This window comes from Apodemus sylvaticus, chromosome 5 (assembly GCF_947179515.1).
Source record: "Apodemus sylvaticus chromosome 5, mApoSyl1.1, whole genome shotgun sequence".
In the NCBI taxonomy this organism is placed as follows: domain Eukaryota; kingdom Metazoa; phylum Chordata; class Mammalia; order Rodentia; family Muridae; genus Apodemus; species Apodemus sylvaticus.
Window position 1 is genome coordinate 60,139,580 of NC_067476.1, and position 15,512 is coordinate 60,155,091.

At 38.5% G+C, this 15,512-nt stretch overlaps 1 protein-coding gene across 3 annotated transcripts in view; it reads left to right on the forward strand.

The window, feature by feature from the left end:
* Positions 1–6,135: 6,135 nt before the first annotated feature.
* Ppp1r1c (protein phosphatase 1 regulatory inhibitor subunit 1C) overlaps positions 6,136–15,512 on the forward strand; it is a 113,681-nt gene continuing 104,304 nt past the window's right edge. For 2 of the 3 annotated variants that reach the window (XM_052182790.1, XM_052182791.1), the window contains exons 1-2: positions 6,136–6,216; positions 7,942–8,002. In XM_052182790.1, coding sequence (XP_052038750.1) covers positions 6,136–6,216; positions 7,942–8,002 — 142 coding nt within the window. Of the gene's footprint in view, positions 6,217–7,920; positions 8,003–15,512 lie in introns of all 3 variants that reach the window. The other variant, XM_052182788.1, reaches the window with a different exon arrangement.

The following is a 15,512-nucleotide window of genomic DNA, read 5'->3' on the forward strand; positions in this document are numbered from 1 at the left end:
AACTCCAGGATGTTAGAGATGCTGGGGAAATGTAAATTGCACCAAATGGGCACATCTCAAGAAAGACTCTATGTTGTCTGAGAACAGTAAGACCGATGGGGTAAGGACTCCAATTTTTTAAAAACTCAGATGATGTCATAATGTCCTCCAAAATATTGATCGTAGAGTTTCTGAGTTTAATGTTTGCATTGTACAAGTTTGGTCTTACTTTGTTTCCAGCCTTCATTTGTATGCTTCCATTTCTCCCTTATTGAATGGAACTATATCTACTGTAGCATTGTATATTTAAAATACGTGACTTTCTTTTTCATTTTTTAGGGGCTCATATTTGCCTTGGGTCTCAAATGAGAGTTGTAACTTGGGAATTTTCAGCCTTGTGGGAATGCTAAGATATGGTGACATTCAAGTCAGACTTCATATATTTCTCATTATAGGTTGACCACAAACAACTGAGGTCTAGCAATAAAATGTTACAGTCTGAATCTGAAATGTTCTCCACGCCTACATTCTCGCTTTGAGTGCTTTGTCTCTGGCTACAGATGCTAATTTGAGGTTCTGAAATCTTAGGAGATGAGACCCAGAAAAAGAAATTATGCCACTGGAGCAGATCCTGCAGGTAAATTATCCCTACTAATTTTCTGGCTTACTCTCTGATTCCTGGCCCAACATGATGTGGAAAGCTTCTGCCACAAAAATTTACAACCAACATGAACTAAACTGTTTTTCTACTTCTTTCTGGCCATGATGGATTAAAAAACCCTCTGAAAGTGTGAGCCAAAATAAATCAGTAATACATAATGATTCATGGGACAATCTAATCCCCCCTTTGATGGCTTCCAATTATTATTGTAGTATCTGTGAAGATAGGTGCATACAATGAAAAGGAAGACATGAATTTGGGAGGGAAATGTCTTAGGGGGGTTATGGAGAAAGTTGGGGCGAAGCAAGGGGTTGTGTATCATCATCTTTCATTATATACATGTGTGAAATTCTCAAGAATAGAGGAAGTTATAAAGAAGAAAGTATAAGGAACAATTTTAAAGAAAAGACAAAGCATCCTTTCTTTCTCTCCCTTTTTTTCTCTTCTCTATTTTCCCCTTTTCTCCAGTTTCTTCCCTTCTTTCCACAAATAAAGCACTTACTATATATCAAGTGACAAATTGCTGCCCATAGTAACTACATATTTGTGGTATTTGGAGAGCAGTCAGGGGAGCAAGAAATAATAACAGTTTCAGGGTCAATTTGTATGTATGACAGTACATGAATCCTAATATCTGAGACTAGAAAATAGGTTTGTATTTGACTGTACATGAATCTTAATATGTGTGGCTAGAAAATAGTAACAAAGGGTGAATTATGGTTGGTGTTCTCTCTTTCAAAAGGCATGAAAATTTAAATTGTTTAAGTAACCATTAAATATAAAAATGATAAGATATGATAATTAAAAGATGAACTGAAATTTAATTTTATTGATATGTTTTATATTTACTTACATTATAATGAAGGTGGAGCCTAACTGGTTTTATATAATGAGGAAATTGACATCTTGATTCTGTTGTGTTTAAAAGTAGGATATAAGTTTGCATGCATGGTTAAAGGAGAAAAATATACAGTAACAAATATACAACTAAATACCAGGAGAGAAAGTCATAGAGAGATTTGTTTCATTTTGTGAGTCTGAACACCCCACTCTGAGTAGGTAGAATTGGAGGATAAATCTATACAATACAAACACAGAAGTCAAGCTAGGAAGTCTTCTAGGGCCAATAGGAGAGGGCACAGAATGAGCAATGATGTAGCCAGTGAGAGGATCTTAAGGAACCGTGGAGAGAAGGTTAGGCCAACAGCATGGAGTAAAATGAGTAAGAGCCATCTTTCATTTCCTGTGCGTTGTCTGTACTCACAGTAGTACTTACTTTGAAAAGACATTGTAGGGTTATTTTTATTATTACTTTTCATATCTCTATTTATAAAATCTGCCCTATTTTAAAACAGAAAAAAATAGATTTTGCCTCCTAGTCTACTTAGGGTGCAATATCCAACTCTGTAGATGATCTTCATTGTGATTAATATCCTGAAAATATGTCATTTATTTTCTCTTAAATTAGGTGCCATGGAGATCATGTATTGGAATAAAAGGCAGCTGTAGAGGTTCTGGTGGCTTCCAAAACCTGTTCCAAAGGCTTTTGCATTTAGATAGTGACAATGACAGTTTTGTAATAAAAATCTAGGCCTTGGAAAAAGTGCCTGGATTTGAAATGTATCTACCATTTGTTAACTGGATGAACTTAAACAAATCACCTAACCTCTTTGTTTCACAATTTTCTCATTTGAAATGAAAGACATAGATGGCAATGGGAGAAACTGCAATGGCCAGTATCCATATAAAATAAATTAATATAGGAGTACCATTTAGTGTAGTACACGGATAAAGTAGTTACCATACAAGGGACACCATCATCATCATCATCATCATCATCATCATCATTAAATTCAGAGGCACTGGTTTGTGCATATACGTTAGTTGGGTATATATGTTGGGTAAATATCATATTGATTTTTTCCAATTACTTTAAATTTAGGTACATGTATATGATTCTTATATTAACAATTTAGCTTTAAAGATTTATTTATTTTTATTTTATATGTATGGGTGTTTTTACTGCATGTATATCTGTTGAAAGTTGGTCTTTTACTGTATTTTATAATACTAAATGAGGCCACCAAGACCTGGTTGCCCCAGAGAGGAGAGAGTAGACTCAAGTGACACTAAGTGATGTTGTTCCCAAGTTATTTCTGATTGGCAAATAAAGATGCTGACAGCCAATACCTAAGCAGAAGAGATATAGACAAGGCTTAGGATTCCTGTGCTGGAGGTCAGAGGAGAACCACTGGGGAGAGGTAGAAGATGAATGGAGGAGAAGCTACTATGGGTTAGGTGAGTCACAAAAATGTGGCCCTAAGGGCTGGCCAATTGGAGTTAAGAGCAGGCCAGATTAAACATAATACACAATAACTTAGGGTTATAGATAGGAAAGTAGATCCTAATAGCATAGAGGGTAGATATCTGCCCAGATCTTGTGCTGTTTAAGGATTGTTATAAATAATAAAAGCTGTGTGTCTTCTAGAACTGGAAAAAAACTGGTCAAGGCAGGATAGAAACCCCGGATTGGAATTAAAAATGTCTACAACATATATCTCTGCACCACATTCTTGCAGTACTCTCAGAGGCTAGGAGAGCCATCAGGTCCCTTGGAACTGGAGTTACAGATGGTTGTGAGCTAACTTGTTTGTGCTAAAACCATAATTTTAAGTTCTCATACCTGCCTAGCCAAGTCTCCAGGCCCAATCATTTAACCTTAAAAGGATTTCAAATGAGACTTTTTAACACAGTCTCTCTTCTACTGCTGCAGCAAAATGCCTGGCAGAAAGTGCATTGGAATGCTGTATGAACAAGTTTTCAAAATGTTAAATAATTAATAGAGAAAGAGGTAGCTATTGTGCTAAGTGGAGGTATACTGAGTGCTCCATGCTGACAGAAGAGATGGTATGACCCCTGTACCCGTGCTCTGACAACCCCTGTTTGGGTAGCAACAAATCTATAACAATTTCCTAAAAGCAATACCTCTAAGATGAGTCCTGATGGGTATGCAAAGGCTGGCTGGTCCGATGAAAAATAACAATCTTAAAAGATCCAGAGATATCATCTCTGTTCAAACTATTAAAAAGGGAAGAAGGCTCCTCATGTAACTTACTTACTGAGCATCCCTGAGGGCCAGAGTTCAGATCCCTATCTCCTATGTAAAGGTCTTGTGGGTGAGATGGTGGGCCTGTACTCTCAAAGTCTGGAGTGCAAAGATGGGGATCCCAGGACCAGGATGGCTAGTTAAACTAGCTGAATCACCATGCTCAAGTAGAAAACTGCCTCAATATATAAAGTGGACGATTATCTAGGGAGACACCCAATTTCATCCTGGATTTCATATGCATGTGTGCATGTATACATACATATTCATACACACCACATACACTCTGTCCATACTATATGAACATACAGACATCTGGTCTTCATCCTACAATATACACATAGAATTTCACTTTATCTTCTCTTCCTTTTATTGGCATCAAGTTTTCCAATAGGGAGAGATTCTTAGTAGTAATTCATGCTAACACGTGTATCATTAAGTTCTTCGAAAAATCTAGTAAAAATCTAGTTTCTCTCTGCTGCAGAGGTTGACCTTATGAGCAGTTCCTTTGAGATGCTCCCTTACTTAAATCTCACAGGAAAAAAAAAACATTCTCTTGTGGCCCAAGTTCAACTTGAGTATGAGTTTGAGGCTACCAAATATAAGTTCTTAATGGCTGTACTGAGGAAAGTTCTGGATTAATTTCTCACTACAAAGATTGTCTGCCTTTTCATTTTGTAGGATTTTGACCCAATATTTAGAGAAGTAACTTTATGAATGGTATTGATTTATGAAGCTTTTCTTACTAGGGTCTTCCTTAATTTTTGCCATAGAATATTTTAAGTAGTAAATTTCCTTTCTATTCTGCAGAGATGAGCCCTTTACAGAGTTTCTTGCTGGTCAGCATTATTCTCACCTAAAATTACTTTCCCATCAGTATCTCCATTTGCTTTTTCCTCTAGCATATACAGGAAACAACTTGAATAATGCATATTACTTTCTCTATACATCCAACGGAACATTGTATGACTGAATCATTGAAATTTGTTTCTGTTATAGAAAGAGGAGGGACTTCATTTGAATATATCTGGAATTGCAGACAGTGTAAAATGAATTTAATGAATCTGAAAACTGTACTCTAACCTCTAGTAGTCATCAAATAGCATCTTTCAAAAGCAAAAGTAAAGCAAGCCTTCAAGTTCATCTTTCCACGAAGGCAGGTTCATTTTCAGGCTTTCTCCAATAAATGTTGAAGTATAGGAAGGCAGGCTATGCTGCTGTGGCCATCTCCTGCTTGAGATTACTTGAGATGATCAAGCCAGAGCCTCATGCCTCTGTGGCCACATCCACGTGACTGATCCTCTGTCTGAAGATGAGTCTTCTTAGGCTGTTCCTCAAATCTTCATCTTTCTGCATAAACCCCATAATTGACATCAAGCCACAGTGTCAGGCATCTCTGGCTTTCCACTCATGTTTTCCACTCATTTCTGGTTTCTTCCAAGTCAGAGGATGTAACTGGCTTGATCAGGAACTAAAATAAAGGCCATTGAGACAGCAGTGACTTCCAAGCTCTTTGCTAAATTTAGCTGCTCAATACTTTCCACTCCAGTAAAAGCCATGAACTACAATTAGACTGTTAGAACAGAATGGAAGCTCAAAGGTCATCTAATCTTACTCCCCCATTTCTCCGTTGAAAGTGCGGGGACCCAGACATATGCTGTGATTTGCTGGAGGCCACAGAGCTTATTAACAGTGGAACTTGAACTGAGATCTCCTCAGCCCTGGGGACAAAGTAACCTATCCAGATCTTGAAGCACAAATACAGCTGATAATATTAGTTGTGGCTCACTGTCACTAGCCATCATCGGATGTGGTGGCTGAGTGTGTAACAGCCAAGGTGTCTGACTTATAAGTTGCTCCAAAGAAATGACATGATTCTATACCCAGCCCCTGCCCCCCCCCCACTCTAAAAACTTCCTGCTTTATGTTCATCAATAATGAATGGGCCATCCCTGTAATGCTCGGAGAGAGCTTACACTGCACTTCTGAGCAGCCGGTTAGTAATGTACAGTGGATAGAGCCTTTCTTTTAAATCCCAGGGCAGCAGGTCCTTCAAGGCTAGCACTGCAATTTCAATTAGCTCCTGAGTGAAAGCTTGGCATGTGTATTAGTGAGCAGGGGCACAATTAGCTTATTCTTCCTTTCCGTGTTGTGTTGAGAGGATCCAAAGGATTGGTGGTGGATCAGGCGAGCCAGGCACCACTGGATTTTGAAGAAGGGAGTTGCTCAGACCTCGACATCTTCACTTGCTCACGCTGGAATTACAGAGATTTATTACAAAGCACTGTGTGGCTTGGTGAAGGGTGCCTCGGGAGACACTCCGGATAGCATTTGAGCTTTGTCTTTTTGAGTGCTTCACTGTGAGCTCTGTCTTAGTCTCATCATTAGCATGGAGCCCAACAGCCCCAAAAAGATACAATTTGCTGTGCCTTTATTCCAGAGTCAGATTGCTCCAGAGGCAGCAGAACAGGTAAGGGGGAGTCGGTGGGGAGCGGGTTCTGGGTACTGGGCAGTCAGGGCATGCATTCTTACTGGATGAAAGATGCTTTCTACATTTGCCTAAATTTGTGACTTTTATGATGAGAAAGGAGTTTGCTTTTGCACTCATGTTTGGGGTGCACTGGGGAACAATTGGCTAAAATGTCAACAGCACTTAATTTTATAGAAAATTAGGCCAATGTATTAGACATTCTAGTCTGGGGCTGGCTTTTGCTTCCTAAAGTAACGGCTTCAACATTTAGAGGATCTTTGTAAACTTTACCAAAAATTATCAGTCTTTTATTTTGTTATTTATAAAACAAAAAGAAATGTAAATATTAAAATATTAAGTATTATAGGTGTCTGTTTTTAATGTGGTTCTATTGTGTATCCCAAACCACATTGTTCATGTCCTTTGCCCATTATCTATGGGACATTGGATATAAAATGTACTATTTTAATTTCTCCTATTTTTTTATATCTGATATTTGTTTCTAACTGGTCATATTTACTTAGCCTCTGGTGCAGTGAACTCACTTAAAAGGGCTCTGAGGTACAAAATCAAATATGGTGTACTTCAGGAATAAGCAAAGAAAGTTATAAGAACTCCAATCTAAGACATTAATTGCTTAAAACCTAGAAGATCCCTGAACCCTCTTCCTAATAGTTTATACAAGGTTTTAAAGTATTGACTCCACGAGTCTTATTTTATAGGTTGCTTTCACTAGGTCTATCCAGATTCACGCCAGATAAATATAACCTTGACAGTATCTATTTACTGAACTAAACTTTTTTCAGTCCTGAAAATCATTCATATACTTTATTCTTTATTGACAAATAAACTGAGAATTTAACTGAACAAATATGTTGAATAAACAAATTTAGGTTTTCAGAAGCAAGAAGAGCCTAATCATAATATTTTTCTGTAACTCCTATCAAAAGGGGGTGAATCCAGCAAACTGTAGTTTAAACTAATTGTGTATATTTTATCTTCTACACTTTTGAGTATCTTCAATGTATTTATTTACAATTTCACACACACACACACACACACACACAAAAGATCTATATATAATCATATCTATCCAACTCTTCCCTCCCATTCCATTGACATCTATTAACATATTTTCCCTTTCATGTTCTTTCCCTTTTAGTCGTTGTAAGCTACTGCCTGAAGGAATTAAAATACATAGTCTTATAACATCTGTAATTTTTGTTGACCTGCCAATTTGGTTTAAATATTAAATTAGAAAGTAAAACGTTAACCAAACTAATTGAAATCCAGAAGCTGACATTGCCAATTAAACTACAACCCACAGTAGAAATTTGAGGTTTCTAATTTTGCTTCATTTAGTGAGAGCAAGAGACCCTGATGCCATTGCCAGTGTCATGATGTGTAACCCCAGCTATTTAAGGAAGTTAGCCATCTTTGTATTTTACAGTATATTAATTTTGTTGCATTTTTGATTACATACAACTATTATTTTTTTCCTTTAGAAGTGTAGCTTTGTGCTCAATGAAAGTGTTATAATGTCTAGCAGTTCTGATAGCTTCCTGTGCTCTGAAATATATAGTGAGCATATACTGTGTTCCTTCTAGACATTTGCTCATGTATGTTAGTGAAAGAAGAGGGTGGGCAGCTTTGCAAGCTGTAGAGTCAATTAGGGGCAGTGTCTGATGCTCACACTGACATTAGCTGGGCCTTTGCTGTTCACAGATCAGGAAAAGAAGACCTACACCAGCATCCCTTGTGATTCTCAATGACCATAATCCCCCAGGTAAAGAGGCATGATGGCTTTCCTATTGATGAAATGGAGTGGGGCTGTGTAAAGAGGTCCAAAGAACATGGCATTGAAGATGAGTTCTAGCTGAGGGTTTCAGTTAGCTAACAGGGATAATAAACAGAATCATGGATATATATATATATATATATAATATGAGCTGTCTCCACCAACGGCCTACCTTCTAAACTAGCAGTTCTCAACCTTTCTAATGCTGCCATATTTTAGCTCCTCATGCTATGGTGATTCCCAACCATAAAATGATTTTCGTTGCTACTTCATAACTGTAATTTTGCTTCTGTTGTGAACCATAATGTAAATATCTTTGTTTTATGATGGTCTCAGGCAACCCCTGTGATCTTGTTTTCTGATGAAAGGGGTCGAGACCTACAGATTGAAAACCATTTCTCTAGAATGACACACTGCTAAACACACAGTGTGTTATGCTTTATTAGCATTGTTTTCTGTGTGTTTGTATGGAATCTGGTTCAGGCCTTATTGATAAAGTTAGTAAAAGTTGTTTAATTAGGTTTTGAGGTTCAAATTGCAGCCTGGGAGATGATTATATTTTTGCAGAATGTGATTTTATTTATGGTATGGGAAGGGTGATGTGCCGGCATTGGCTGCAGCCTTGCTGCTGATGTCATCTCTGAATAATGCAATTGAAAAGGAACCAGATCAATTTTCAGTGCTGCCCATTTGAGAGCCATTCCGAACAGTTGCATCCATTTGTCGAGGTTTTAGTTTCCATTTCCTGTAAAACGTAAAACTGTATTATTAGTCTCGATAAAGAACTATGGTCTGTAATAGACAAACATTGCTTACTTATGAGTGGAGTGATTTTCATCTTACATGTAATGGCAGCCGTGGAAATATAAGCAGACCAGAAGAGGTCATTAATTTTGTAACACAACAAATTCCAAGTTTTTTGTTGTTGTTGTCTGTATGTGTGTGTGTGTGTGTGTGTGTGTGTATACACGCGTGCATATGCATGTACATCTATAGACAAAAGAGGATGAAAAGAGTTTGAATAATGGAAAGATAATATGTCTATTTATAAGTTGTGAATGAGCTGTTCTAGGAATGTCAGTAAAAAAATAGTCTTGGCCTTTCTGGAATCTTCTTAGAGAAACACACAAAAAGAAAGAAAAATTCTCATAGAATATTTTTTATTGTCCCTACATGCAGAAAAATTAGAAGCTCACTGGAGATGAATAAGCTATCTCTGTTGAGAACAGAGCATTCTAATTTGATCCTTAAAGTGTACAGTATCTTAAGATCATCTTCAAATATACTGCCACCATAAGTACTAACTTATAGGGAGCTGAGTCAGAGGTACAAATGATATTTACATTATAGATTACAAATAAATATAAGTTTGCAAATACAATGACTAAGATTTTTTAATATATAAATGAGTTCATAGCAATTTTCAATCCATACCTTTGTTATAACAGCAAATATTTTCATAATACCCAAGTATTTGCCTTCTGATAGAATACTGAATGGCTTGACTCATGGGTATCCTTCAAACCATAAGAGATTAACTATCCATTTTATTCAAGTGTTACTATGATCTAAACACAGTCAGGCCATGCCACTGGTCTTTGTAGTTCTCATTTGAAACTCCACACAATAATTGATGTGTCTTGAATGCTTAATATGGGCCATTTTACACAAAAGGAAAATGTGAGAGAGGTGAAGTGGCTTTTGTGACATTATTCCAAAGACAAAATCTCAGGAAGTTCTGACACTCAAGCCCACGTTTTACCTATAGCTTAACAATAACCTTGAACGTTGGTTATCCATGGCACAAAATAGATGCTCAGTTCTTACAAATAGGCAAACCCAGAGTTTTGGGAAATTTCTCTGAGCTACTTACTATAGCAAATGAGGAACTATATGTGATATCCTGGGGGAAAAATTTAGTGTTGACCTGGGAAACTTGCTCTTAGGAGACTTTTCCAGCAACTAACTGCCTATTTCCCTTGTTAACTTCGCCCTCTCTGTGGTTGTGCTACTGGAGAGAGATTAGTTGTGAACAGAATCTTACACGAAGTTGTGTCATCTTGGAGATATGATCTACCTGTATCTTCATCCTTCTTCATTGGAAGTGGCTGTGCATAGTATTGGCATAATTGTGTTTGAGAGCCATGATTAGAATGAGAGAAGCATTCTGCAGCAAATCCCTGGAACTAAGACTTTTCCTAGTAAAAATGATGTAGCTCAGTATCTGGATTTACCAAGAAAAAAGCTTGAAATCAGATTTCCTCAGCCAAATCAATCATGAAAGGACTATAAACGCAATACAAGCTTGGCTACTGGTTATTTGTCATATAATCCTGGGTAGGGACATACCCAAGGGACTTTATCATGTATCAGACAGATACAACAATGACATTCGTTTCTACTTCGCAGGCTATTTTAATGACCTAATGATTTAACATAAATATACTCTAAAACTGCAAAATAAATGTTGAGAATCATTGTTAATTGATATCTTCTAGAACCCAGCCTTTGCATGCTGTATGTAAGAGTCATTACAACAGCCCAAAAGCTGATTCATGCTTACATGTGCCCTGAGAATTTTTGTCTTATGCAACAATTCTTACTTACACATATGAAAAGCAGTCCCTAAGAGCCTCTACCTTTACAAAGCAGCAGCCTCTTCTACCCTCAAAATCAGTGAGCTTAAACAGACAGGGAATGGTGCAGCTTTAAATACTGGGGAGAGTCTTTCAGCTGCTTGTTAGATCTTCCAGAGTGTGATCATGCTGGGTTCCTTTTTGTGAGCACTCCATAGCCTCAGTAATAGCATCAGGACTTGGGACCTCGCCTTGAACGGGATCCCACTTTGGGTCTGTCTTTGGACTTTTTTTTTTAATTCCATGTATTTTTTATTTACATTTCAAATGATTTCCCCTTTTCTAGCCCCCCACTCCCCGAAAGTCCCGCAAGTCCCCTTCTCTCCCCCTGTTCTCCCACCCACCCCTTCCCACTTCCCCGTTCTGGTTTTGCCGAATACTGCTTCACTGAGTCTTTCCAGAACAGGGGGCCACTCTTCCTTTCTTCTTGTACCTCATTTGATGTGTGGATTATGTTTTGGGTATTCCAGTTTTCTAGGTTAATATCCACTTATTAGTGAGTGCATACCATGATTCACCTTTTGAGTCAGGGTTACCTCACTTAGTATGATGTTCTCTAGCTCCATCCATTTGCCTAAGAATTTCATGAATTCATTGTTTCTAATGGCTGAATAGTACTCCATTGTGTAGATATACCACATTTTTTGCATCCACTCTTCTGCTGAGGGATACCTGGGTTCTTTCCAGCATCTGGCAATTATAAATAGGGCTGCTATGAACATAGTAGAGCATGTATCCTTATTACATGGTGGGGAATCCTCTGGGTATATGCCCAGGAGCGGTATAGCAGGATCTTCTGGAAGTGAGGTGCCCAGTTTTCGGAGGAACCGCCAGACTGATTTCCAGAGTGGTTGTACCAATTTGCAACCCCACCAGCAGTGGAGGAGTGTTCCTCTTCCTCCACACCCTCTCCAACACCTGCTGTCTCCTGAATTTTTAATCTTAGCCATTCTGACTGGAGTAAGGTGAAATCTCAGGGTTGTTTTGATTTGCATTTCCCTAATGACTAATGAAGTTGAGCATTTTTTAAGATGCTTCTCTGCCATCCAAAGTTCTTCAGTTGAGAATTCTTTGTTTAACTCTGTACCCCATTTTTTAATACGGTTGTTGGTTTTCTGGAGTCTAACTTCTTGAGTTCTTTATATATATTGGATATTAGCCCTCTATCTGATGTAGGATTGGTAAAGATCCTTTCCCAAATTGTTGGTTGCTGATTTGTCCTCTTGATGGTGTCCTTTGTCTTATAGAAACTTTGTAATTTTATGAGGTCCCATTTGTCAATTCTTGATCTTAGAGCATACGCTATTGGTGTTCTGTTCAGAAACTTTCTCCCTGTACCGATGTCCTCGAGGGTGTTCCCCAGTTTCTTTTCTATTAGCTTCAGAGTATCTGGCTTTATGTGGAGGTCCTTGATCCATTTGGATTTGAGATTAGTACAAGGAGACAAGGATGGATCAATTTGCATTCTTCTGCATGCTGACCTCCAATTGAACCAGCACCATTTGTTGAAAAGGCTATCTTTTTTCCATTCGATGTTTTCAGCCTCTTTGTCGATGATCAAGTGGCCATAGGTGTGTGGGTTCATTTCTGGATCTTCAATCCTGTTCCACTGATCCTCCTGCCTGTCACTGTACCAATACCATGCAGTTTTTAACACTATTGCTCTGTAGTATTGCTTGAGGTCAGGGATACTGATTCCCCCAGACTTTCTGAAAGCAGTGCTAAGAGGAAAACTCATAGCCCTGAGTGCTTCCAAAAAGAAAATGGAGAGAGCATACATTACCAGCTTAATGACACACCTGAAAGCCCTGGAACAAAAAGAAGCTATTTCACCCAGGAGAAGTAGAAGGCAGGAAATCATCAAACTCAGGGCCAAAATCAATCAAGTAGAAACAAAGAGAACCATACAAAGAATCAACAAAACCAAGAGCTGGTTCTTTGAGAAAATCAACAAGATAGATAAACCCTTAGCCAGACTGACCAAAGGGTACAGAGAAAGTATCCAAATTAACAAACTTAGAAATGAAAAGGGAAATACAACAACGGAAACTGAGGAAATCCAAAAAATCATCAGATCCTACTACAAGAGCCTGTACTCAACACAACTGGAAAATCTGGAGGAAATGGACAATTTCCTTGACAGATACCAAATACCAAAATTAAATCAGGACCAAATATATCATCTAAACAGTCCCATGATGCCTATAGAAATAGAAGGAGTCATAGAAAGTCTTCCAACCAAAAAAAGCACAGGACCAGATGGTTTCAGTGCAGAATTCTATTAGACCTTCAAAGAAGAGTTAACACCAATACTCTTCAAACTATTCCACAAAATAGAAACAGAAGGAACCCTACCCAATTCCTTCTAGGAAGCCACAATTACGCTGATACCAAAGCCACACAAAGATCCAACAAAGAAAGAGAACTTCAGACCAATTTCCCTTATGAACATCGATGCAAAAATACTCAATAAAATTCTTGCCAACAGAATCCAAGAACACATCAAAACGATCATCCACCATGATCAAGTAGGCTTTATCCCGGGAATGCAGGGTTGGTTCAATATACGGAAATCCATCAATGCAATCTACTACATAAACAAACTCAAAGAAAAAAAACCACATGGTCATTTCATTGGATGCTGAAAAAGCATTTGACAAAATTCAGCATCCTTTCATGCTTAAAGTCTTGGAAAGAACAGGAATTCAAGGCCCATACCTAAACATAGTAAAAGCAATATACAGCAAACCGGTAGCCAGCATCAAACTAAATGGAGAGAAACTTGAAGCAATCCCACTAAAATCAGGGACTGGACAGGGCTGCCCCCTTTCTCCTTATCTTTTCAATATTGTACTTGAGGTACTAGCTCAGGCAATTCGACAACATAAGGAGGTCAAAGGGATACAAATTGGAAAGGAAGAAGTCAAACTATCATTATTTGCAGATGACATGATAGTCTACCTAAGTGACCCAAAAAACTCCACTAGAGAACTCCTACAGCTGATAAACAACTTCAGCAAAGTGGCAGGTTATAAAATCAACTCAAGCAAATCAGTGGCCTTCCTATACTCAAAGGATAAGCAAGCTGAGAAAGAAATTAGGGAAATGACCCCCTTCACAATAGCCACAAACAGTATTAAGTATCTTGGGGTGACTCTTACCAAACATGTGAAAGATCTGTATGACAAGAACTTCAAGACTCTGAAGAAGGAAATGGAAGAAGACCTCAAAAAATGGGAAAACCTCCCATGCTCATGGATCAGTAGAATCAATATAGTTAAAATGGCCATTTTGCCAAAAGCAATATACAGATTCAATGCAATACCCATCATAATCCCACCTCAATTCTTCACAGAGTTAGAAAGAACAATTATCAAATTCATCTGGAATAACAAAAAACCCAGGATAGCTAAAACTATTCTCAGCAACAAAAGAATGTCTTTGGACTTATTATCCTCAGGCTCCTCTCCATTTCCATCCCTGTAATTCTTTCAGAGAGACACAATTATGGGTCAGTTGTGACTGTGGGATGGACCTCCTCTCCCTCACTTGATGCCCTGTCTTCCTGCTGGAGGTGGGCTCTACAAGTTCCCTCTCCCTACTGCTGGTCATTTCATCTAAGGTCCCTCCCTTTGAGTCCTGAGAGTCTCTCACCTCCTAGGTCTTTGGTGCATTCTGGAGGGTCCCCCCAGCCTCCTATCTCCTGAGGTTGCCTGTTTCCATTCTTTCTGCTGGCCCTCAGGGCTTCAGTCCTTTTCCCTCACCCAATACCAATTCATGTTCTCCTTTCCCCCACTTTCTCCCCCCCCATCCACTTTATCTCCCAGGTCCCTCCTTCCCTCCCTCCCTCCTTCCGCATTTGTGATTGTTTGTTCTCCCTCCCTAGTGGGACTGAGGCATACTCACTTGGGCCCTTCAGCTTGTTGACCTTCTTGAGTTCTGTGGGCTGTATTATCTTGGGTACTCTGTACTTTTTAACATCCACTTATTAGTGAGAACACACCATGCTTGTCCTTTTGGGTCTGAGTTACCTCACCCAGGATGATATTTTCTAGTTCCATTCATTTGCCTGCACAGCTCCGGATGTTCTTGTTCTTAATAGCTGAGTGACTCCTGTTGTTGAATTAGGGAAGACTGGAAGAAGCTGAAGAGAAGGGCACTCTGTAGGAGGCCCAGCATTCTCATTTAATTGGGACCCCTGAGATCTCTCAGATACTGAACCACCAAACAGGCAGCATGTACCCGCTGACATGAGGCCCCCAACACACATACAGTAGAGGACTGCCTTGTCTGTGTTCATTCAGAGATGATACACCTAACCTTCAAGAGACTGGAGGCTCCAGAGAGTTTAGAGGTCTGGGTAGGCTAGGGATGGGGACATCCACATGGAGATAGGGGGATGGGAAGGAGGTACCGGATGTGGAACAGTCAAAGGGTGGACACGGGGTGGCAGGGAATAAAATATGGACTGTAAAAAATTAATTAATTAGTTAGTTAATAAAAATACTGGGGAGAAAAATCTGAACTATTCTCTTTAATTCACTGAAACAGCCTTAAAAATAATTGGTGATTAAATGTAAAATTAATACTGTTTAAGATCTAAAATCCTGAAAATGTTTCTTTATGGTCAATAAGTAAAGCAAATAAAGCTAATTCTTTTATAGATAATTAATTAATGAATAGTTTATGTGAGTGTGGTAGCACATGCCTATAATCTTAGCACTTAGGAGACTGAGATACTTTTGCCCCAAGTTCTATCTGTACTGAATTATATAAGATATACCTGACCAACCTGGGTTATAGTGTTTAGAGTGTGAAAAATTGTCTTTAAGACTAGAACAAAACTCTTTTCAGTGTGATAT